The sequence below is a fragment of the Centroberyx affinis genome, unplaced genomic scaffold (assembly GCF_046629955.1).
Source record: "Centroberyx affinis isolate AG114_WGS23_722 - 3 ecotype Tasmania unplaced genomic scaffold, CSIRO-AGI_Caff_v1 ptg001496l_1, whole genome shotgun sequence".
NCBI classification, from domain to species: domain Eukaryota; kingdom Metazoa; phylum Chordata; class Actinopteri; order Beryciformes; family Berycidae; genus Centroberyx; species Centroberyx affinis.
Genome location: NW_027279961.1, coordinates 203,842 through 230,301, shown reverse-complemented (window position 1 = coordinate 230,301; position 26,460 = coordinate 203,842). Strand labels below are relative to the sequence as shown.

Here is a 26,460-nt window from a genome sequence, read left to right as displayed (position 1 = left end):
AAGTATTATTTAGCTGTTTTAAGATGGTACATGCACAAATAACAAGCTGTTCTGGAAAAGGACCACAAGGGAAATACGTCTTAGGGCTTTATTGTTATCTATTATTCCCTGCTTTTAAATGGAATTGTTGAATAAATTCAATCAATCAATCAATTCTGCTTGTTATGCTGTTAATACATGGCTATGAAAACTTAAGAACAGCTTTTTTTTTTATAGAGGCAGTTAGGTGGCGAAGCTTCAGATTCAGAATAAGTCTAAACTGTTCGCATGAACAAATCCCCAATCAGCTGGAAAAATCTGGGTGTGAGAGTGACTGACAAATGCTCTCCCCTCCCTCAGCAACAACCGCTGAGGTGCTCTTGAGCAAGGCAATGAACCGTAACAGTAGAGGTTGTTCTGGGCAGCTCCCAGGTGTGAAGGTGTGAGACTGTATGAATGTGAAGCAGCTTGAGGCTGAAAAAGAGCAGGAAGGTCAGTGACTTCCCTGGATGAATGAAGGTTAAAAGGTTATCAGCTTGGTACTCTGCGGCAAGCATAGTAAACATAGGAACACACTGCCTACTTAAAGATATGTCTATATTGTGTAATGGGTAGGGTCACATAGTGGTTAATAAGATGTCTCATATCTGAAAGGTCACAGGTGCAATACCTGCAACAATCAATTCCTGCCTGCTTACTAAGTATAAATTATCTATTATGTAAATATTTAGTGTAAAAAATCTTAAAGAGAACATCAGCTAAGTGTCCAAAATGTAACAATGTAAAAGAACCAATGAGCTTGTTTTGGAAAGGGCATGAGAGTCTTATCAGTGTGCTGTCAGTCACTGCATGTGGTGAGGAAGCTGGTCTCTGGCCCAGTGCACTTAAGGCAAGAGGATTAGACTCCAGAGTATTATTAGAGCTGCTGATTATCCCCTTACCTGATCCGCCTAATTCTAGCTCGAGCCTATTTATTGAGCAGGAAAGTGGAAAAATGTTTGGATTGGGCGGCAAAAAGTGAATTGGCCTGGCTGCGGTTCAGTGCTCTGTCGAGTCCAACATTGACTCTGTTGGTGTTCTCCGCTGAACTCATTAGGTCTTGGCCTTTGTCGCTGCCTCCCCCGCCGTGGGGTTCATGTGATTAATGCACTGCTGAGCACCGAGGCCAGCAGAAAGGACTTGTTTTAGTGCCAGGGAACAGCAAACAAAAGAAAATTGTCTCTCCAAATAACTGTGGAGAATACAGGCCCTCGAAACCAAACGCTCCCTTGACTCATTGATGAATGCAAGTGGGCCAATATCTCTTCAAGGAAGTTAAACAAAAAAAGGTTTCCAATCCATTCCTCCTCAGCTCTGGGGCTGTAATACTTTTGTTTGGGTGTAATTACACACCCACTGCTCCTGACCTTGTGCCCAGAAAAAGGCTTTGAGTCCTGCGTCCCAGACTGGGAATCAAACGTGAAGATGAGCTGGTAAATCCTGCCAACTGATCTTCCCTGCAAGTTTGAAGCCCATGTAGAAGAGGCGAGGCGGTGTGTTTTGGTGGTGAATTGGTTTTCTGATCCGACTTGGTGACGAACCAATACATCCAGGGTGATCGGAAGAGGCAGGGGCCCTAGAGCTCGCGAAAGGTTTCTGTCATACTGAGTCATTGTGACTGCTCTCTTTGAATAAGCAAGCACAGATAGATAGTTGGAATGTGTGTGTGTGTGTGTGTGTGTGTGTGTGTTCCAGGCTCATGCCCTGTTAACCTCCCACAGAGTGATGGGCCCACTGCCAGGGTCTCAGCGTTAGATGAAAGCTTAGCAGTCATCTTGTCGTCACCAATGTTCTGACCTGGCTACAGTTGCCATACATCCATTTTGGAAAAACAAAAAAAGTTAGTTGATGTTCACTGTTCAATATTTTAAAAAGTACATTTGATTATATTCTAACCGTGTGCCACCCAGAGCCACATGCAGGTTTTTATTCCAGCAAAACTACAGCAGCTCATTTCATTGATTGCAGGACCACATCGACTTTGCGGGTGGCTAGCATTATCCAAAGTATGAAGATAAACCTTTTAGTAATCCAAAGTTGGTATTGGTTTTTACTCTGTGGCCTGTAGATTCTTCTGAAAACAAAATCTCATCTTCTGTCATTACTGAAGTCCATTACGAATCAACAGTGCAAAAATCTGTCAGGCTATCTGCACTCACTTCCTGTGTAAACAAAACAAGTTATGTTCAAAGTCCGGTGGGAATACAGATCTGCCATTGACAGTAGTTCCTAAGAGGGCTTTTTAGCCTTAGAGCTATGATTGCCTATGATTAATTAACATCCTTTATGCTAAAATTTTAGCATGTGTACCGGACAGAACTAGAGACACAGAGATCATTTTGGTACCAATCCTCTCATCATATATTGAGTGTAGTGACCATTGGGTGAATTAAATGGTTCAAGATTGCACATGATGTCAATAACATTAGCTTTGTTTTTCTCTTTACAGTGTCCAGGGACATGAAACTCAATCCACAACAAGCTCCGTTATATGTAAGTATCACTGTTCATGCTACCTTACTCTAAGGCTGCACAATCAGTTGTGTGTAATTTTATGTTATGATTTTAGTTTCTACAATTACAGTAATCATTGTAAAATATTGGCATATCAGCAATATAGAAACATGACTGCCATCAATATGTTGATATAAGTGTGTATAACATACAATATATTATGTATGTATAATACATACTTACACATATAACATATCATTTGTTTTTCAAGTCATCATAATTCATGATCAATTATCATTCATGATTAATAATTACAGTCACAATTTCTAGCAAAAATAATCCAGGTTATCATTTTATCCGTAATCGTCAGCTCAACTTTCATAGTACACCAGTCAAATTGAAGTAAGCCAGGTATTCTAGAGATGACAGACATTTCAAAAAGTTGTTGACAAACTTTCCCTCTTAAACCAGATTGTCAGACTGCATTGATTGACTGTATGTAGGCTTTTCCTGATATACACCATTCTGTCTTTTTCTCTTATATGAGGGAGAACATTGCATCAAACCTCTGCTATTTCTAACCAAAGCAGCTTACTGAACTATGAGGGCATTACATTTTTAGTATGGTGGCCCCAGTGGGAATAAAACCCCCGGCAGTGTTAGTGCCTTGCTCCATACATTGAGGAGATGTTTTTCCCTGTCCAAAGAAAGAAAGAGAACAGCATGTATCAGGGCCTGGTTTGTCCTGGCTCCGGTTTTACTGGGGCCAGTGCTGATGGGTTTTGCATGAAGGGAGTTTGAGAGCAGACGGCAACCTGTAGCAGCAAACATGATGCTACTGGCAGCCGTCCACACAGGGAACAGGCATTGATCCACTCTATGGCCTTTGAACCTAATTATTCTTAAAAGGACAATGTCATGAGTATTTTCCCTTGGACAGATGCCACGCTGGGTGTGTACGTTTGTTTATGTTCATATTTTACATTGAGGGCGTTTGTCTGACGCTGTAATCCAGATCAATAAGTGAGCAGCTAATGGCAGCCAAGAGTTTGGTGCCTTTGCTCAAGGATCATGTTGCGGGGGTTGAACATGTGACCTTTCGGTTACTAGAAGCTCTCGCTAACCACAAGGCCATCCTGCCTGCTGAGTTGGTGTTTGATTGAGTTGTGGGTGTGGGTATGGGTGTGGGTGTGTGGGTGTGTGTGTAATGGAACATATCCTGCTGCAAAGAGGGTGTTTGTTTAAGAGGGTGTTTGAGGGGTTTGCGTTCTTAAGTCTGAAAAAATCTTCAAATTAATTTAATGTCTTAAAAAGTATTAAAAGGTCTTCACCATGCAATGGCAGGTTTCTTTGCGCTACATGTCCACTCTTACTGCACATTCACACTGCGAGTGTCGAGTCACCAGAAGTTCATTTCCTATAGAGATGAGCGACCGGGGAAACTCGTGTGTGTGGACGCTTGTCGGCTGAGAAAAGTTTGCCATGACCATCAACAGCAATCAACAGCCAATCTGATTTATCTGCTTCCTTGTTTCCCCACTGATGTGATTTTGTGTTATGAACAGTAGAGGCAATTTCCACCTCTCGCCCCACCCACTATCAGAATAGAGCAACTCATCAACCAAGTTGCTCGCAGTGTGAATGCCCTGTTAGATTAATACAGAACAGGGTTAGTAGTATAATATGCATCCCATCTGCTTTACTGAACACAGCAGCAACTTGTGTACCTTAATAATTAATTTCCTGTTGTCCTTTTTCTCATTCTGCCCATTTTTAGGAGTTCTCATTAGCTGTGTTCAGTCAGAAATAGGCTGGTTTGGCAAACTTTCATTATTTATTTGGGTTTTTGAATCGGTCTTAAATTCTTTTCCAGGCAGCATTAGAAAGATCTTAAAAAGTCTTACATTTGGCTTTGTGGAACCTGCATACCTTGATGAGGTACGTGTGTGTGAGAGAGTAGGAGACATTTCTAAGGGTGTGTTTGAGAGTGTGTGAGTAGCTGTATTAGACCCCTATCAGCAGCACGTGAGGAGGGCACACAGGAAGTGATAAGTCAGAGAAGTGTGTGTGTGTGTGTGTAATGCTAGACTGGCTCACATATTAACCATCCAGACAACCTTATCTGTGATCTACAACCAGAATCTTCAGTGCAACCAGGCAGACAGGCAGGCCTCATTAAACTTTAGATTTTTTGACGCTTATCACAGCAATTTAGAGAGAGATAGCAGGTAGGGGTTAAGTAACAGGCTTGTAATTTTACCTTTTAAAATATATATTTATGTGGCTCTCTTATCCAGAGTCACTTAGGTCAACAGCGGAATTAGCTTTAATTACTAGATCACCAACATTACAAGCAACCAATAGAAAGGAGGTCAAAGGTTAGGGCCTTGGTGTCCTTACAATATTCCAGTGACCCTAGAATGAGCGTGTAAGGGAGAAGTGTTCGGTAAAGAAGCAGAGTAAGAGCTAAGGAGACAGATAGAGGTTTTTTTAGAGAGCAATTAGAGGGAGTAGACAGTGTGATTCACTGGGTAGAGGAAGACTTAAGGAACCTCTTTCAAAAGATGAGTTTTCATCCGACAACAGAAGATGAGGAGAGACTCTGTTCTGACTGTGAGTGATTAGAGCCTCCAGTTTTAGATTCTACATTTACATTCTTGGCATTTAGCTGACATTCTTATCCAGTGAAGTACAATGAAATGAGCAGGTAGGGGTACAGCGTCTTGCTACCAGGCGCTACCACAGGACACATATCGGTTGTGGGGATTGAACCTGTGACCTTTTTGTTGCGTGTTGGTCTCTAATTGCTCTGCTACGGGGGCAGGTGGAGGCTCTAGATGCCTTTGTAAGTTGGAGGTGAAGAAGGAGGAGGATGAATGTCTGGACTCCAGCTACACCCCTTGACAGGAGATGATGACAGATGCACTCACTTCTACACACACTCACATCTCTCTAAATTGAAGCTGCACTAGGCAAGATTTTTGTTCATAGATACTCCCGTCTTATCAGCTTAATTCATCTCTTGTCTTTCTGGTTCAAAACAGAAATGAATGCTATTTCCTTTAGAAGAATCCTCTTTTCTGTTGCACCCCCCCCCCCCCCCCCCAAAGGTCAGGGTCAGCTGCAGAACAGCAGCTCTGGAGCTGGTAGGGATTCAATGTCTTGCTCAAGAACACTTCAGCAGGGTGGGGGTTTGAACCTGGGTCTTCTGGTTGAAGGAAGGTCTGTCTAAACATTAGACCGCCCTGCTGACCATTCACACACACACACACACAGAGAGAGAGAGAGAGAGAGACAGGCACACAGGGACATACACACACACACACACATATGCAAAGGGATGGGGGTTGGGTTCAGAGCCTCCAGCTGTTCTTTTGATGTTGCTTCAAAGCCGCCTGTTCTCCTGTTGAAACTCCATGATTAGCAGGTCAATACACCAGCAGGTCACTGACTGCGATAAGTACTTATTACCAGCAGAGAGCACAGTCATACCGGTGTGGCCTACGGGGAAACACATTTATTTGTCCCTGTGTTACATGGCTTAGAAATCGCCTAGTTTGGTTTTCTGGATTAGCCGGACACACGGGAGCTCGCATTACTTTGTATTCCAGTCATTATTATCGTAATTATTAAACCTGCAAGGCAACAACCCTATCACATTCAGTTTGATAAACAGTGGAGCTCCATAATCTCTCAGCAGTGGATGTTGGTGTAAGTTTTTGTGTGTGTGTGTTTTGCAGTACACTCTGCAGGAGGTTGCTGTGTGCAGCGGTGCTTCCTGTCTTCTCCAGCAGATGTTTCACATCTCTGTTTCTCTGCACCCCAATCCCACCTACACACAACCTGCCGCCACATTTGCCTCCAAGGGGACTGATAATGAGTTTCTTCTTTCCATTTATATTCCAGTCATTTATCTGACTCAATTTTCATCCGGAGACACTTCCAATGAGGTCAGCACCAGAATACGCTTCAATTCCTAGATCACCAACGTTACAAGCAACCAACAGGAAGGAGGTCAAGGGTCAGAGGTCACAGCATACAGATAATATTCCTGTGAGCCTACAATGATCATGGATGATAGAGAAGTGCTATGGAAAGAAATAGGAAGTAGAAATAAGATATTTTCTTACACTTTTAGGTTTTTAGAGGGAGAGTGGGGACGTGGAGTATTATGTTTCCTGTACACATGCTTTTATGAAATGTATCCTTTATTGAACATGTTTCTAGGTCATTAAAATCAAATCCAGTTGCTCATAATGTTGTTCATGATAAGATTGTGTATTAATTTAGACAAAATAACAGTCAGATTGTTGTGCTCTCAGAAATCAATTCAACAGTAGAGTTAGTGTGCAGGATGCAGTAGGCTGGTGTCGTGACCGAGGTGATTTACCATCCGCCTTCAGTCGCGGAGAGAAAACCACTTCTTCTTCTTTTGCTTCTCCTTTGTTCGTAGTGAGGATGTGGAACTCATTTCACACTAATACGTCTTCATTTTCATATGGAGTGCAAACTCACAAATCCACTGAGGTACCACTCCGTTCGGCGGCACAAAACTCTAATTTCCAATCTGGGCTCACAGTAAAAGATGAGTTTTTAATGGAGAGAATGTCATGCCTGGTGGCTTCCACACATCTACAACTCATTTACGCTAGTGCCTCTGCTCTGCTTGTTAAAGCTCAGACTCTCCTTGCATAGCAAAACCTGCCTCCTCCACGCTGCAATTACAAGTCAATGTATTCAGTCCCGGCTCTCAGAAGGTGACTGCAGGCTGTTTTTCTTCCTGTGGGCTCTGGGCTATGTGGTCGCCTTTGAACATTTCATTTTTTCCCCCATGTTGCTCGGCAGCAGTGGCTTGCCAAATAGAGAGTTGATGAGCCCAAGGCTGCTGGTTAGCCCTCCTGCTGTCAGCCTGCTGATCCTCCTCTATGGGAACAAGGCCCTGGGGCTACCGCTTTATAGGAGGAGGAGGAAGCACCTTTAACCCCCGACTGTTTAGCTCTCAACTCCAACCATCGCCGCCGCTGCCTCAGACTGCTGGACCAGGCTTGTGTAAAGATGGCGACCCTGGTCAGATTTAATGAAGAGAAATGTCCCATTGTCCCTCTCCGGTGTCAACAGGCTGCAGTCCCCCAGTGGAAAGCAGCTGATGTTGAACAATATTCCTCTTCTTCGCTGGTTGTCCTCCTCCTCCGTCTGTCCTCAGATGACACCACATCATTCCCCACAACGCTCAGACATAACACAGCTGAATGTAACTTTAGAAAAAAGACCGGGGTTGCACAATAAATTGTGTATAATCTTATTTCACACTATTGGTTTCCACAATTTAATCATAGAATATTAGCTCATCATCAGTATAAACACCTCATTTCTTTTAGAAAGTCCACTGTAGCTGAAAATAGGCAAGCTGTTGATATAAATTGATGTTAAATTGGAATAAAATAACTTGGCTCCTCAAATCATCAAGGTTAATAATTGTTAGAGAAGGGGGGTAATGACTTGAAGCTCCCTTGAATTTTGAATCCTTGGACCTGCTGGGAAAACCACCAGTAGAAGACTGTGGTTGTACTGGGCAGCTCCCAGTGTGAATGTGCGGAACTGTATGAATATGAAGCAGGTTATAAAGGTTAAAAAGCTGACTTTATTTTTATTAGGAAATAAAAAAAGAGCTAATAGAGAGTGTCAGCTTTCAGTCAGGTGGCCTCTTCACGTGAATGAGTCCTGTGTTTTATTGTTAAATCCTCCTCTTCCTCAGCAGCCCTCCGAATCTGACTGACCTAGCGGAGTGAGTTGGCAGGAATTGAAGCTGCTCCTTCATGTCTTATCACTCTGCCTGTCTGTTTGTTTGTTAATGGTGCGATGTGTTGCATTTTAACATCAACAAATCATTACCACATTAACTTTGAGACATTAGTATAATTGCTGTAAACAAACGCGACCAGCAGCGAGAAGATTGGCAGCCTCTACGCTGCATTTTACATCGTGTGCCTCTGGGTCGGATTTGGTGGGAAATCTGCTGGATTGCTTTAGGGCACAAGAAAGGAACTGTTTTACTTTGCAGGTAATACACAGATTTATTCCAGTTCCACTTTTCTAGCGGCACAGTCTTAACATCACGTTAGCTTATCTCGTCAGAATGCATATTGGCTGTTATCGGCCCTTATCCTTCTTCTTGCTCTTCAAAACAAATGCATGCTGACTGATGCCAGAGAAGGGGAGGGAGGGGGGACAAGTGGTTTTAATTGTGAGAAAAACAAAACGCTTCATGTGGCACCTTTAAATCACAAAAACACACATTGTCATGTCCTGCATTTCAACAAATGAACTATATATTTAAGCAAATATATTGATATCTTTGTTTCTGTCTTTTCCTTTCTTTTTTCTGTCATTCTGTCTTTTGTTGTTCTCTCTCTCTGTCCCTCTCTGTCCCTCTCTCTCTTTCGCTCTCTCTCTCTCTCTGTACAGGGGAGGTGTGTTATCTCAGTGCAGCTCGGTGATGAAGAGCTGGCTGAGGATGAGGATGGTGTGGACTACTTCCTGCTGTTTGCTGGCAGCACCCAGAGGCACCTGACCAGCACCCTAAGGAGCAGCCATGACACCCTGCAGGCACTGTGTCCTGGTAAGCCTCCCCACCCACAATCCCTTGCAGCTTGCTTGTCAGTCACCTCCAGTGGACCTGTGGGAAGGCGGCTCCACCTACAGTGCTTAATTTATGATAAATCTGTTTTTAATTCTGCTTTTATGTTCATCAGTTTCACTGGCCTGACATTCCTTATTATACTTTACTTTTATTTAACCAGGTTTAACCAACCCATTGAGATTAAGAGCCTCTTTTTCCACGGAGACCCAGCTGACAAATATAAAAGTTGCAGACCAATACCATAGAACAATATATAGAGTCAGAATACAGTCAAAGTCCCCCGAAAGAAGGAGCAACATAAAGCAATATATAAAATCAAAATACGATCAAGTGAACACAAAGTCAAATCTTTATTGGCTAATCTTTTATATTGGTGTGTACGTTCATGTGCTATAGCCCAAAATTCACACTAAGGGCTGTCTGCACTCAGTAGGATGCCAAATGTCATAAACTGTTCAAAAACAATCATTTTAATTTAGCTAAGGATGGTGTTATTCTGCCTTCCCACCACACAGAACGCCTGAGATGAAAGTCCTCATCACTAGTTAGTGTTACAGGAGAGTTTAGTCCCATTAATGAATGGTTAATCATCTACCAACACCATCCTCATCTTTTTACTCATCTATCTTTGTGTAGAGACAGCAATCAGAATCCCTTTGGGTTTTCTAGAGCCTGCTGCATTCAGTTCTCAAATCCCATTCATTCTACATTTACATTTAAGTTATTTAGCCAATGCTCTTATCCAGAGAGACCTCCAGTGAGGTCAACAGTAGAATAAGCTACAATTCCTAGATCACCAACATTACAAGTTACCAGTAGTAAGGAGGTCCAGGGTCAGAGGTCACATCACCCAGACAAAAGATCCTGGGTGATCCTGTGACCCTGGAATAATCATGAATGATAGAGAAGTGCTGGGGAAAGACACAGAAAATGAGCTAAGGAGTCAGGTGGAAGGGATATTTTTTTCCTTCCTCATGTTAGGTGTCTACTTTCCAGACAGGAAGGAAGAAGGCAGAACATGTTAAACTGCGTTATCTCGTTAAGAGCTCGGCTGAATTGGAGCCATCAGGGGAGGAGGAGGTGTCTCTCTGTCCTCCTACTAACAGATTAGCTCTGCTTCACTGCCCCCTCCTTCAGGCCTGACGGAGATCCGCAGGACTAGGCTTGTGATCGACCTGAGAAGCCCCAGATGCCCAGGGGACGTCAGGGCAGGGGAACTGAATTAGTAGCACTTTCCCCTTGCTCATCCACTAGGACCGAGGTGCCCTTGAGCAAGGCACTTGAGCCTCAGTTACACCAGTGGAGCTGCTCAGTGGCCGACAGTAGAAGATGGTGGTTGTAGAGACAGCCAAACAACACTCAAATATAGTAAATGTAATGACAGACAGCAGGGAAGGAGATGAATGGAATGGAGTGGCTGGTAAAGTGGGAGTTCAGGTACGTTTTAGGCTGAATAAATGAATGCTGAGTCTGGATTTCAATACTAAGACAGTGTCTGATTCCCTGACAGTGGCAGGAATAATCTTGTTCCACAGACAGGGGGCGCTGTAGAGGCTCTGCCCCAGCTGGTTTCTTTCCAGTGAGCGGAATGACAAGGAGTCCTGCATCTAAGGAGTATGGCTAGCTTCATATAGAGGCAGTAAATCAGTGATATATTGGGGCACCATGCCAAGTAATGCCTTGAAAATTAGGAGCAGGGACTTTGTCAGCACTGCAGAGCCTTGATTCCCTGTTAGCTGTGTTTTGACTTTGACTGAGTCTGTGTCTGTGTGGACTGCAGTCTTCTCTGTTCTGAAAACGAATTTTCATGAACTGCCATTTAACGGATAACTTGTTATTCTCATTATGCTGTAGTGGCGTTCATTTATTTGTTGGTCCAATATGATTTGTGACTTAACTGAATAACCGTTAATGAGATTAACTTATGCCCACATTTCAGTAATAATGATAATATAATAATATTATTTGCCATACAAATAGTATTATTAACGAAACATGAGCCTTAATTAAGTCAGCAGTGCAAGTCTTCCCTTTATTATAACTGATTATTAAAGTTTGGCTCTTTTTATTGTACAGTTTTATGATTTTTTACATTTTATGTAAAGTGCCTTATAAGTTGTTGTTCTTCCTGTTAGGCTCCTAGTCTATTTTTGCCTAGCGGCTGTGTATGATTATTCCACCACCAAGTGCTACTGGTGCAGAGTAATAACCACTTGAAACACAGGGCTTCATGAATGAAACATTTCTGCAAACAGATTTGATCTTTAATCCCTTTTTAAAGAACATCTTAATGGACATTCATTCGTGTTTTCTTCGCAGCAAATTGCTCATAGATACATTAGTTTTTTTTCTGGAAAATATGGCTTGACATCATGAAGTATGAGTTTAATATATCCACAGACCACCTTGACAGAGTGCAGATTATTATTTTCCTTTTAAGAGGAAAAAGACCTGTGTGTCAATGAAATCCATTGTAAAGGTCACTCTCTGTTTTTTTTGTGTTTTTTTTTGCTGGGGCTGAAGAAATAGACACATAGGTTTCGAAATCTGTATTCCGGATTGGTTTTTGTATTCTGTATGAGTTTTGTATGAACATGCACCTCACTCATTATAGTTCAGCATATTACTGGAAAACAGCATTAAGACTCTCAGTCCTGCCTATCACAGGTCATGGTTTGCCTTTACCAGAACTGCAGTGTTTTTCCCAATAGAGCCATTTGTGGTATGTTTGGTCCAAAGCTCCTTATTGAAGCTAACCGCTCTGTGGAATGAACACTGGCTGGTACATTTACTGACAATATGCTTCTGAACCATAGCCATCCAGGTTCATGTGTGTGTGTGTGTGTGTGTGTGTGTCCTAGAATATCTTGTGACAGGTAATATCACAGCAGCATCCAGCTACATGAAAGCCAAGACATAAAACCCCAGATTCATATTGATTCATTTTCCACTATACATACACACATTGGTATAACATTAACGCAGCATTTTCTTTGGATCTGGGTGTGTTTCCAGTGTTATGTGTCATAGTGATAGTGTATAGTTCCTCAGCTGCAGATATTCTCTCAACCATTAGGCAATGATGTTTTACACGGCACAGTTATTCATTTGTATTAACTTACATCTCAAGGCTGTTTGGACTAGTCATAGTTGAATAGGAATGGAGGAATTTGACCAATTGCCACTTATTTTTAGAAATGTGCAATGCATGGCTGGATGCAATGCAAACTCAGGTCACATGTTTTTGCACATCCACATGCAGAAGGGTGCAATGCTGCACTTGGCAATCTATCGGATCGCGTCTGAGAATGACAGAATGAGAATGAAATTGAGCTTTTGAGTGACTTTGATTTGACTTTGATGGCACGAACATTAAAAAGCAATTCTGATGTTCTCCCTTGTTTTTGAACAGGTCTTGTCTTGCTTCACAGTACTTAAGTTTCTTACTGCTTCCCTCCATTGTTGTTATCGCTGTGACTTCCCTGCACTGTGGCTGTTAGTGTCATCTTGATAGCCACAACCAGCTCACCACTGGCCCATACAACACACCCACAGCAAAGATATGGTATAAAACTTCCCAAATATAATTCTAACCCAAATTTAAAAGCCAATTTGCAGCAAATATGGGGACTTAGGTATGTACATACAGGGTCACAAAGTTGTTAATGTTTAATAGAACCTTTTTATTTATTGCTATGTAAATGTGAAAGAAGTTGCATATTGCAGCTTTACGACAACAATACATCACGCTGACTCTCGCTCCTCTCTCCCTCTTTCCCTCTTTTTCTCCCTCTGCCCCTCCCTCTCTCCTCCCCCTTGCCTCCTGCCTCCTGTCTCCTTCTCTCCCTCCTCATCCTCCTCCTCTGTCCCTGCAGCCCATGACTGCTGTGAGGAGGTCTGGGTCTCCCTGTGTTCGATCAGCAGAGGTGTCCCTAAGGCTCCCGAGGACCCAAGGGCCCAACCGGGCCGCGTGGCCCTGTTGGCCGAGCATCGATTCTGCTTCGTCCAGGACCTGGCTTTCGACATGGCCCAGTTCCTGGTGAGCGCCTAGTCCAGTCATTTCCATTTCTAAGTCAGCACTGAAATAACCACAAAAACTGAAGTCTATCACAGAACGACAGAAGAGTGGTTACCAATGGTTACAAAGGACACACCGCAGTCGGAAGAGTGACAATAAAACTTAAGACTGCAATGTTATCACTTCTTTAAGGCCTGTTGGCTCACAATACTGGGTATTACATGAAATGATCTCTTTTCAGCACAATTTACCAAGCCACAGAAAGTAGACATTTGAATTTGCTTGGAAAAAGCAGAAAACTGTTTGCACATGTATTGCAGCTCATTTTACAATCTCACTTTTCAGCTTATTGTTTGTGTTTGTCAACCTCATGCAGCCCTTACTTAGTACGGATAGAAGCGTGTGGATGTGTCTTCCTACATAAACATCTTACATTTGAGACATTTAGTTAATGCTCTTATCCAGAGCGTCTTAAAACGAGTGCATCCAGCAGACTAAGCCTCTGTCCCTCCTCTCTAAAACTTGACTCATCCTTGTAATCGCCCTCCACCCAGGTGAGCACGGCGGGCCGGGCCGACGGCCTGGAGGGGGCGCTGCTGCTGGACGAGTGTCAGATTCCCCTGCAGGAGTGTGAACGTCTGGATGAGAGCCTGGCGCTGGCCCTGCACCACCTCAAGCTGCCTCCAGGATGGAGCTTACTGGGGAACAAACTCACCAACAGCACTGGTGAGACTGGAGGGCTGGGGGCTGTCTGCATGCTGCATGCTCAGAATCACACTCACTTTAATGTCCAAGTGCAATAAAATGTCCAGGAGTCAGTTTTGGTGACATTGATGCATATTGACAACTAACATAGTAGTACAGCACATACTGACACACATGGTGCAGGACAACAGACCTCTAACAGACTAACATAGTAGTACAGTACATACTGATGGTACAAGACAACAGGCCTCTGACAGATCAACAATGTTGTACAGTACATGCTAATATACTGTGGATCGGTTCCCCTCCGTTTGTTTGTTTGTGCATGCGTCACATGCAATATCTCACCGCTGTGTTCTGACATTTTCAAAATTAGAACTGATTGTCCCAAGCGGGGCGCTACAATTACAGGTCAAAACAAGGTGACATATTTGTTACTGATTGGCACAGAGGGAGACTGCATCATTGGTGGAGGGTGACATGTTTACTGTTTGTATATGTGTAAGGCTAAGTATAGAGTTTATTCCACTGTGGCAACAGAACTCACTCCACTGGATGGAAAATATTGACTCTTCTCAATGATTTTATTCATTTCCACACAAGCATCATGACTTGGATGACGTATAAGGGCTGATTAATTACAACAAATTTAACAGCACAGCTAGGATTCTTCACAGTTGACATGTGCAAACTCAACCCCAGAGACAGAACAAAAGTTTTAATTTACAAAATGCTATATATGAGCTAAAATGTGATGAACCGTATTAGTTCTCAAGGGGAATTTGAGTCAATTTGAGTAGCAGCAAAGATTAGCATATAGATAAAAACGCAACAAACAAAACATTGAAATATTAAAATACAGCATATTTGTCATGCTAATGCAGCATTAATCTGACTCCAGTATGTTCAGTATGAACAGCAGCTGGGCGTCCGCGTGCTGCAGCCCGGCCAGACAGCACTTTGCGCTGTGAGAAATGGATTTCTCAGTGCAAAGAAACATACATTTTGTTGAAATTACACCGCCAATTTTCTCCGGCCATTGACTCTGATGGCTTTAATCAGTTAATGCCAGCCAAACGAGCTGATCTGGATGATAAACTCTGGGAAGTAATTGCTCTGTGTAAAGCAGTGTAAACAAGACTTTTGGGAGTAGTTAGAGCACTGCCTCTCCCTCTGGCTGTTGTAAAGATAATAGCTTATGGTTTAACTTCGACTTGGAAATTAGACCGAACCAGCAGGATTTTGAGACAGAATTGTTTAAATAGAAAATGGGGTTGGGCTGAGAAGACTGAATAAATGTCCAGTGGATATCAAAAGTCTGCACACCCACTTCATAGTTTTATTTACTTTGTTTGAGGCCTGAAAAGAAAACCCATCAAAGCAAATTTGCATTAATATAAGTCAGAAAAATGTCAGAAATGTTTATTCCTTGTTTCTGTTGGCTACTCTGTCCAAATGAAAATTCTGATTTGATGGGTTTTCCTTTCATGCCTCAATGCAATAAAAGGGCGTGTAGACTTCTGATATTCACTCTATTCCGAAATGAAGTCTCTGCCATTTCAACAAAGTGACACCTACTCTCAAATGATTGACAGCTCAAAACGAAAACCACTTCTGGCACTTTTTAAAGGAAACTGAAGTCCTTAGTTGACAAAAACTAAAACACTTCTGGTAATGATGTTTCCTCAAAAGTGTTCAGACATATATAAATTACAGCTATTATAATGTATATTGCAGCTTTTCACTTGTCATTACTGATGGTTAGAATAACATCTCATCCAGCAGAAATGCTCAAGCTATTTTGTCAAGAGTGTGTGTGAGGCTGTGATGATCTCCTTGCCATTCAGATATGATCCATGTTACGGCAATGAACAGAGCTCAGTGTTACGGCTGTTTGGTAGTGGACACACACACACACACACACACACACACACACACAGCCTCAGCCTCAGCCTCGCACGCATTGAAGTCAGTTGTCATGTTGTTAATGTGGAAGGCGGCTTCATGCTGTGGTGAGTGATGTGTGCTCTAATAGGCTCTGCTTCACAATATGTCACCGCTTCAATACAAGAAGCCCGGCGACAGTGAACTGCAGGGAGGGAAGAGGAGTGCAGCTCCGCTCTCCATTTATCAGATGTGTCAGATGATGGATAGCAGCGGACTATAGGTGGAGGTGACGCCGGTTTATCTCAGTCATCCCTCACGCTGTTGACACACAGCAGTCACTGATCTCGCCACACCGCACAGGTTATATTGTCCCGAGGGAAATTCACTTCACCTGGCCGGCACAAAAGAACAGCGCATGGCGGTGACAGCGGCAAACGACATCCAACACATTCACCAGTTTGGAACAGTTACCAACATTCACAGTGAAATCATCAGTTCAGTTCATCAACAACTGCCGATTGACTGATGTGTAGCCCTAACAAATACAGGCAAGGATGCAGTGGAGGGAAAACCCACCTTAATTCAGTTTACCCACCTTTTTATTGGCAGTATAGATTTTGCCCAGCTTTTTAGCTTTACATACATATTTAGGACATAAATGCATAGTGTATATCATAGTAAGTACTATTAAACTGTGTGTAGGTTTTATAATGATATGTGTTTTAAGGAAAAAAGGCATAAATTAATGCTTTTCTGTTTCTGTTGGTGGTTGTTTGCCTGATGATGATCTGATTTGATGATCACTTCCCGGAGGCTGTAATTTACATCTCTTTTATTTAACGCTTCCTCAGTGAATGCAGCTAACTCCAAAATAAAGAAAACTATTGAATAGCTTAGGGATACAACGTGTATTGAAAACAAGTGCTTCAGTAAAGATTTGGTATGGAAGATAAATAATCAGTTAAAACTCCATCATGCTTAGGGTGTGGCTTCACTCCAGTAAAATAAAATAAGATGAAACTTAATTGATCTCTGTGGGGAAATTGGGTTGTTGCAGCAGCAAATAATAATAGGATACAGCCAAGAGCAAAAGAAAATAAATAAGAATGCAGCAAATATTTAATTACAGCATGTATGCAAGGTGTGAAAAATATCATACAGTAGAATTCTGAGAGATAATGGGAAATGAATGAAATGTATGACATGTACAAAAAATATTCAATATATGCATTATACAAGTAAGAAAATTATGTGAATATGAAGAAACAAATCCATTAATTTATAGCATATACAGGATGTGCAAAATCTGCATCCTATTTGCATCACCGGTCCACAGACGGTGCTGCGGGAGGAGCATTGCCAAGGAGCACTGAAGCGGTTCTGCTCATGGTGACCCAACATCCTATTAAGACACTTTATGTTGGTGATTCCAGTATTTTGGCAGATAGCGGTAACTATCCCAGATGCCCCTCCAGCTACATTATGGAAATGTAATTCTTGCGTTGTGCCAGCTTGGTGAAGGAGGAGGAACCGTTGTTGAAACCCAGCAGCAAGGCATTTCCTGCCGCTGGTTGGCATCTCGCACTGCAGTCCGGCCCATCTCGGTTAACTGGAGCATTTAATTTGATCAATTAGCGTGAGGTTCATCAGGGCGGGCTGGCACAGACTGGCCAGCAAGTAAATTGAGTGAAACCTCTCACCATCAGACACAACCAGCTCTGTGAAATGTTGCAGCAAATGAATAATAAATTACGGATTATCGTACTGCCGATAAACAGAAAAGAAAGTTTATTTTTTGACCATTTCAACTGTTCTGTTGCCATTTTCAATTGTTTTTTCAATCTTCTCCAAATTCTTTTAACTTTGGATACTGCTTAAAGCTGCACTAGGCAAGATTTGTGTGGAAAAATATCTGTCTAGCTTTCCCACTTATCTCCTGATGCCTTTCCAAATTGACAAATATAATTTGATTATGGTCCTGGCAGTGATAGGCCTCTCTCTTCCTACCCGACATTAACATCAACAGAAAAGGCAGGGCAGCTCCTTCAGGCCCAGAAATATCCTGATAGTCTGTCCCAGTCAAAGCAGAGGGAGATTTAATTACACAGATGCTAATTAAGCTGAAAAGGTCCCTGGATTTTCTAGCAGCCAGTGAGCCTGGCATTAATGCCGCAGGGAGCTGCACCAACAACCTGACAGCCTGCTGCTTTGGCACACAGATGGAGGCCTGTGTTTTTGTTTGTCCATGCATCTCCAATATTGTCTTTGTGGGTGTGCAAACGGGATCTATTAATCTATTGGCACAAAATATCGGCTATTGGCAGCTTCAATCCAAAGATGGTGGTATCGGCCTTTGAAAACCCATATCGGTTGAACCCTAGTGTGTGAACTGGCAGAGACAGGCTGTGGTGTTCCTGACAGCCTCAGTCTGTAAAGGTGTAAATGTGATTTACACTGGGACACTGTGGACCCTGTACTGGTTTAATTAGGCGGCACTGTGGTGTTGCTAAGCTGCAGGAAGCAGTGGCATGTCAGCTACTGGATCACAAATTGGCTGCCTGGACAGCAGCACTGTCGTTTTTTTTTTTATTTCTTTTTTCTCTCTTTGTCTCATTTCATTCTTTCTTTTTTTTTTATATTTCTCTGCTTTTCTTTATTTCTCACAACTTTCTCTCCCTCCATCCCTCCTCCAGATCCGGATCCGCAGGAGACTTTGTTGCACTTCTCGGCGCGTCGAGGTCTGACTCGGGTTGCGTTCTTCATGCTGCAGCAGTCCGGAGCCACAGAAGCCCTGCGATTGGCCAACAAACAAGGCCACACCCCCTCCGCCATCGCAGCACTGCGAGGACACAAACGCCTCCAGCAGCTCCTCGCACAGTAAGGACTGACCTGATCTCATAATGATTATCAAAGGCTGTTTTATAATAAAGATAACTTTCTTTATATAGCTCTTTTTAAAGTGGTTAACAAACAGGAGACCGCAATAGTGAGAAAAGGGGAAAAAATGCAGGATAAAACCAAGTCAAATTATGAAAAGGCCTTTTTGTGCAAATGGGTTTTGAGAAGTGAATTAAAGGATGACACTGATCTAGCCAGTCTAAGCTCCTCAGGCACGGCATTAGGGCAATAATATCTGACTGCGTTATTGTGATGCATGCAGTTTCCACTTTTGTTGATAGGATTTGTCACATAGCATGCTTAGTTTCAGTTGAAAAGGCTTTTGCTCTAGAATACCTCAGGAAGTTATGCATTTTTCCTCTCTCTCTCTGTGACTTGATAAAGAACCTCTCCTCAGGTGGAAATATGTTGACTTGCCCCCACATCCAGACCGTTTCCACTGTTTGACAGTGAGATTGGCTCAGAGTTTCTGAACATTACCCTCTTCCCTGTACAAACAGCCTGATGTCAGTACATCAGAGGAGAGATGGCGTGGTTTCACCAGGTCCTTTAGGACAATGTTGTTTGTCTGCTGTCTTCATTGAACAATAGAAGTATCCCAAGAACATCACCACCAAAGCCACAGCGCGACCGAGCTTAGCACTTTTAGCTGCAGTCGGATAGTTGAGGGCAGATTGAAAAGTTGTGGGCTCCCAGTATTGTTCCATGGGAATCCAGAGAGATGGGAAACTGTTGCACAACACAAAGGCTTTGTTTATGACTCTGTCTATGACTGTCTACTGGCCTGTAGTAATGCTTCTCCACAATCCTAACCCTCACCATGTAACCCTACGATGACACACCTACTGCAGCACTCTCTATACAGAGTATAAGGAGAAGGGAAGTATATGTTGTGATTGTGGTTGTCAAGTATTATCCCGAAAATGTCTTCTTGTTAGTGAGTAATGAAACCAGTGAAACCTCTACAGTTAAGCTGTAGGGGGATGGAAATCTGCTTTGTGCTAAATGGACTGAGACATGGCGTTAAGTGGAAATGGACCCCTTTTATGTCTTTAGCACTCTACTTATCTGCTGCTGGATAGTTTTCACTTAACTTGGAATGAAGATAGTACAAGCTGAAAGACAACTACCACTTAGTGCACCAACCCATTGGCAAGCCATGTGTTTAAGTTGCTTCAGAACAGCTCTCTCTTTATGTGTTAGTAATTGCATTTCCCTCATGAAAAGTGAAGTCACTCGCAGCCTAGCTGGTGACCTCAGCCGGCAGGCCTCGGAGCTGAACCACTCCACCCAGTATTACGTAAGCAGATCTGCCTGGCTGGGAGGTGTCTCCCTTTTACACCGCTGTCATTATGAACAAAACACTGCACATACTCTTACCTTCATCACTGAGAACAAATGCAGCAGAGGGAGTGAATTTTGCTCAGAAAGCTTTCTGATGTGAAGTGGTTTTCAAGTGAGGCATTGCAGGATTATTTACTACTGTAGACATAGGGCAGGGAGCTAACTTTTTTGGTCCACCGGCCACAGTGGCTGGTACACCTTAAAATTCACCAGCCACTTTCACTATTTACCAGTCAACAGCATTATTAGAACAGAATAGGACTTCACATGATGGTTGATTACCTACCAAAGCATTTGACCAATGCCTGCTGGTAATTTCTCACCCTGTGCAGACAGCAAAAAAAAATCAACAGCAATGAACCATGATTGCTGAAGGAAAGGCGGGGGCGGGGGGTGTTGATGTGGTGACATCACAGTTAAACCCTTTTTAAGGCAGTTCGTTATAGTGTTAGCCAATCACATCGCAGAGCTTTCGGGGTGATCTAAGTGTTTATTTTGCGGCAGGGCTGAGGTGGACAGAGAGACGGACAGAGGGACAGAGACTTTCCAGCCAGTCTCTACAGATGCCAGGGTGGTCTGTCACCTCCCCAAACTGAACACACACACCCTGACGCTGGGCATCTACCCCGGCCACGACCCCCCGACCCTGCAGAGGAGCGTGGAGCAGCTGCAACACTTGATCTGCCATCTCCATGCCAAGGTGAGTCATGCCACCCTGCCCTTTTAGCATGCTAGCTCCACTTTACCCACGTTGGCTTTATCCAGGAGTGCTTTAACTGTTGACGCTGAATCATTGTTTGCCTTTTCACTGCCTTCGTGTTTTTAACCTTCAAGCTTAGTTTGTATGACTGGTGGAACACCTTATGCAACCACAGGGTTGGCGAGTGATAAGAACTACAGAACAGCTCTATTGGTTTCTCTGAGGGAAATGTTTGTCCTGTTCTCTCTGTTCTATAGGGAGTTTCTACACTGGAGCTGCAGTCTGAGTCTCTGCACACAGCTACTGAATGCCGTGACGGTGTAGAAACAGAGACAGCCTGTTTGGAGCGACTTCAGCAGCCGACTTTAGCATCAGAGTGCCTGGATACACCAACCCAAGGGAGTCTGATAGAAAACTACCCAGAGGACAGCAGCAATAGTGTTGTTGGTGGTGGAGATGGTGAGGCTGGGAATGCAGAGAGAGACCAGAGACTGTCTCTAAGTCTTCCAACCTCCGAACAACGCCCCCCGGACTATGGCCTCGGCTCCCCAGAGGACTGGGTGTGTCTCAGTCCAAACACTGAGAAAGATTACTGCCAAAAGGAGGAGGAGGTGAGGGAGCAGCCTGTTGTTGCCGACCAGAGTTTGAGTTTGTGTGATAGGAGCGAAGGAGCACAGAGTGGGGCAGACGGGGAGAGCCTCACTGTGGGAACCCCAGCACCAGCCTGTGGTAAACAGACAGAGGAAACTGATAGAGGGGAGACTGTAATCCGGGAAGGACAGGAGGCCACAGAGGGGAAGGAAAGATCCCAGCAGGAAGCAGAGGAGAGCACTGTCAGGAGGAGGGAAAAGGAGGAGGAGGAGACGGACTTGGAGTCCAGAGATCCGGCACCGCTCAGTGGACACGCAACGATTTCAGCCATGGGCCAATCACAGTCATCGGAGAACTCAGAGGCATCGGACACCTCTGACTCAGACATGAAGGACTGCTCCCAGGAAGGAGGGGATTTACAAAAGGAGGAGATGCAACACAGCCAGGAGCTCTGTGACGACCTCTCTTTAAACCAGGAGAAACCAGAGAGCGAAGGGTTAATGGACCTTACCTCAACCCCAGTGGACCTCCCCATCCCCTCTCTGATAGACTGCAGTGATGTAACGCAGGAGGTACTGTCTGATTCTGCTGGTCCATGTCCCATGATAGCGGGCCTCCACGAGGGGGAACCTCCACCAGACATAAACAGCCTGGAACAAAACCAGGAAACAGCTGTTAGGGATTACTCTACGGAGCAACAGTGGGACTTGGCTGATGGTAGCAGTCATTTGGCTCCAGAAACTGGATGCCATTCTAGGGATTGTACTGTAGCAGCTAGTGGTGAAGAGTTAGATACCTGGGTGTCGACCGGTATAGTTGAACAGGCTGCGGTACCTGGAGCTGATATAGAAAGTACCAGTTTGCCTTTGAATGAACCTGACAACCTTGAAGAAACATCTGTAGAAAATACAGCAGATTTTCAGACTGCGAGCAACTCTATCGACAGTACAGAGATAGATCTAGTCAACTCTGAGGCATCAGCTGAAGTAATGCCCAGCTCAGGTAATGGACAAGCTCACCTGGACTCAGGGACGACCCATGGCCTCTCCAGCGATGAGGAGGACAGTTTCCGATCTGTGGGAAGCTCCACAACAGAAATATTCCAGCCGGCCCTGGAAACCGACAGACCCAACATGGAGGAGCAGGACTTGATTCAAACCAAAATAGCGGAGTTGGCTTCAGTTGGAATCAAAATGGCTGAACAAAATGACATGGAGCATGGTGAAAGCAATGAGCGTTCGCTACCCATGGATCCCGAGCTCCCCTTGGAGCATAGCACTGTCAATGCGCTGACGGTGACGGACTGCAGGCAGGCTGGCACTGAGCCTGAATCACAACTGTCACCAACCCTCCATACAATAGAGCCATTGAGTCCCGAGGGGACAGGAGAGACACTGGCTCCAGAGCTTTCCAAAGAGGATCTGTCGTTAGGCCCGGTGTTGTCAGAGAGCGGGGACAGTCCGGCGGTGAAGGTCGGCGAGAAGCGATGTGAAACCGTAGAGGCCAACGGCTCCGACCTGAATCTAGAGACAGAGGAGGAGCACTCAGTGGCAGAGGTCACTGCGAGGGTCTTATTTGAACCCAGACCATCTGTTGCAGAAGGGAGGGAAGTGACTGGCACAGCTGAGGAAGACATTCGGCCCACAGAGACCAGTGAGGCGGCTTCAGCAGAGGAAAACGGAGAGACAGACGTGCAGTTGGCGCTAGAGCAACGTAGACAGGAAAATTTAGAGATGACAGCAGATGAGAGGTCGATCGAAGCCAATACTGACGAGGGCTTAAGGCACTCTGGGATTCAGATAACTATGTCTTCATCAGATGATGTCAATCCAGCTTCAGATACTGCAGATGTCACTGCAGCAGGAGCAGAGCCACCTTCACCTGAGGATGGAGCATCCAGTGAACCTCTGGCTGAGGACGTGTTTTCTCCAGAGGAAGTGATGGAAAATCCTCTGGATGCATTGGATGGAGCCTCAAACTGCCATTCCAGTCCTATCCAAGGTGGGGGAACATTAATTGACTTTATTTCAGTGTGATTTGTCGATTATTTCAGCCTAAGACATCCATACATCACTGTGCAATATGTGTCTTAAAACCATATTCCTAAACAAACTCAGGTATCATACAAACAAAGTATGCATTTGCCACATAGAATTCACCTTTTCTCAAACCTATCTCAAGTCATTTAGAATCATCTAAAATTGAATTTCATACTCAATTTCTCCCAAATCACATGGAGACAGATTCAGTCCTCCTCTGGTGGCTAATGGCAGTTGCTCTCCATAGCTTAAGGCAATGTAGCTGACCTTAACTGTGTACAGAGAGGTCTTTGGCTTCTAGGCAAGTTTTGTGTGAGAGCCCGTTATAATATATTGCTATTCTTAACAAGACAATATATAGACATGTTTTGCCTTGCCTGTTTGCTTTGTTTGATGCATGCAGTGGCAAAATGTCCTTTATTCAAGGAACGGGTTATGGTAGAATGCATTTCTTTAAAATGTGAGATTAGCACAATAATTGTAGCACGACATTGCATGCTGGGACACTGCAATACGTTGTGGCATGTTATGTAACGGGAAATACTGAGACAGTTTATGTTTTTGATACCTTAAGCCATGTGTAGTTTGACAACACTTGCTTTTATATTCAGATGTTCTCTTTTGCTCTCTCTGTAACACACACATGCACACACATACACACACACACTCACACACACTCTTGCTATATGCCAGCAGGCACAGTCACATTACCAGTGCATGTGACCAAGTTTCACAGTATTAGTAGGCTGGGTTCGCTTACACACACACACACACACACACACACACACACACACACACACACACACACACACACACACACACACTCACGGAGCAGGAAGTGAGACTTACAGAGTTTTAAGCTGCCTATCTGAGGTCTCTGTTCTTTTAAATGAACTTCCAGCGCCTGCAATTTTCACTCATCAGGAATAATTGTACTGGACCCAAGTCCAATAAAGAAAGGTCAAGAGCAAGATTGGTGTTGTGCGTCACATAGAGAATAGGGCGTCATTATGAAGGGGGAGGGGGTATATTTACAGCCTGACCGTGGCCTAGCAACAGGTAACCAGATGCTCAGAGTTATCGAGAAAGGCCATTGAAAAAGCTTTCTGATTTTTTCATTATCTGTAAATAAAGATTTGAACTTCCTTTTCTGAGTCCCACAATTGTTAAAAAAAAACATCTAATAGGCTGTTTTCAGAAATTGCTCTGAAAACAAAAAAAACATGAGCTGGGGACTTTTCTTCCCCAGCTCATGTTTACTTACATGAGCTGAGCAAGCTATATTTTTTTAATCCATCTCAGATAGAAAGTCAGAATTATACCCTCACTGGGCCATTTGGTCTTTTATCATTCAATAATGCTGAATTCACTTCACTTCAAAACTTTATTGTCCCTTAAGGGAAATTTGGTTTGCAGGCAGGTTTTAATAATACAAACACATACACGGTCACAGCATTATATACTGTGTAGATAAATAGTAATTGATAGTAAGAGCAGTTTTTATATGGACCCAAGATGCTACATCATTACACAAGCAAACTAATGAGTCTATTTGCAGTGAGGATAAATTAGTTCTTTTACTCTTGAGTTTAGGCACTCTGAACACTTGTTATTACTTCTCATTGACGGAGAGTTTACTGTTGGATTGATTGTATTGTGTTGTGTACATTTCTCCAGAGATGGATGTTGCCGTGTCTGAAGACATGATGGATGGTCCAGGGGAGGAGGAAGACTCTTCCACGGTAAGCTTCAGGCCTCCGCAGCGGTTGACAAGCCTCACACTCTGCTCTATCCTAGGGTTTGATAAGCAACCTTTTGCATGTTCAATCTAGATCTATTGTGGAGACAGTGTCAGTGTTTACTGGGTGTTCCTGGGATGCCATAAAGTCCTGTTGGTCCCTCTGGAGGTGCTGTGGGGTTAATTCAACCAATCATCTGTGAAGGGAGGGATCCACTTGATAAACCCTATGACATATCTGCACCCCAGCCACTTCCCTTTAACATCCAAACCAGGTTTCTTTACTTTAGAGATTACATTTAATAGCACAAGGGATACATCACATCATTTGGATTGGTAACTGTTATATTGTCAGAAATCAGGTTAGATGTGTTTACTGCTTTGCCTCAGTGCCTGCAATAGATGTGGCAGTTTGATTTGTTCCTATAGAGTTCAAGTGAAAGACTGGGCTACTGCTTATTATCAACTTCCCACAAATGAAATATTGCTGATTCCCTTCATGGAAGTGAATGATAGAAAATATCCATCATTTCACTACTGCAGAGAGAGTCAGTGTGATGTCCCAGTTGAATTGACTCTTTGGTTGTTTGTAATGTTGGTGTGGTCTAGGAATTTAAAGTTATTTTATTGTTGCACTCATTGTAAATCACTCAGTGGTTAGAAACACTGTTCTGTAGCCTAAAGACCACAATCCTGCAAAGGACAAACATCCAATGCATTTCTATTTCTATTCCATTTTCAGTAGTAAATGTTGGATATGGGTAGAAAGGAAGGGGGGATTTGCTCCCAAGCAGCTTGATGTGTCGCCCAGCGATTCTCCACAGCTTCAGAAGGTTTAGGAAGCTGTCTGGAACATCTTTACCTCTGAGGAAAAAAACTGCTGTGTCTTTCGATTTGGAAATCGCAGCAATCAATATTTTTCTGTTGTGTCAATCAGCAGCCATGGGTCTTGTTGAAGTGTCCTGTAGTAATATCCCTACCTCAGCTAAAAGCCTACAATGTAAAATGCAATATCCATTATCCAAGGTCTTTACTTGTCCTGTGGGAGACTCTGTCTGTCACGTTATTCTGTTATGTTGGCCGCTGATTCCTTGAGTTCATTCACTCTCAGCTCAGCCACCGAGCACATGGATGTGATCTCCACTAGACGAGGCCTTACTCTGAAATGTTGCTGACTGACGGATTCCTCAGCAGCCATAGACTAGAGTGGCTTTGCTTATTCCTGGGTTGTGGTCTAGGTCGCCGGCTTGTTCTGAATGCCAGATGTTAGTCTGCAGGAAACGCAGGCCGTCTGCAGGACAGGGGGGTCGCCAGCAGAGGGCGACGTGGCCTTAATGCCTTCGTGGGAGATTCCCCTCTTCAACAGAGAGAGAATTTAATGACCTGCCATTTGATCCCGTTGAAATGTCCTGTAATTTCTGTGATCTG

General features: G+C 43.6%; 1 protein-coding gene across 5 annotated transcripts in view; it reads left to right on the top strand.

The window, feature by feature from the left end:
* LOC139650483 (A-kinase anchor protein 13-like) overlaps positions 1–26,460 on the top strand; it is a 109,396-nt gene that overhangs the window by 15,531 nt on the left and 67,405 nt on the right. For all 5 annotated transcript variants that reach the window (XM_071527171.1, XM_071527170.1, XM_071527169.1 and 2 more), the window contains exons 2-9: positions 2,468–2,511; positions 8,938–9,091; positions 12,988–13,151; positions 13,685–13,856; positions 18,416–18,599; positions 20,469–20,664; positions 20,922–23,256; positions 24,972–25,036. In XM_071527171.1, coding sequence (XP_071383272.1) covers positions 2,479–2,511; positions 8,938–9,091; positions 12,988–13,151; positions 13,685–13,856; positions 18,416–18,599; positions 20,469–20,664; positions 20,922–23,256; positions 24,972–25,036 — 3,303 coding nt within the window. In that variant the 5' untranslated portion in view covers positions 2,468–2,478. The remainder of the gene's footprint in view (positions 1–2,467; positions 2,512–8,937; positions 9,092–12,987; positions 13,152–13,684; positions 13,857–18,415; positions 18,600–20,468; positions 20,665–20,921; positions 23,257–24,971; positions 25,037–26,460) is intronic.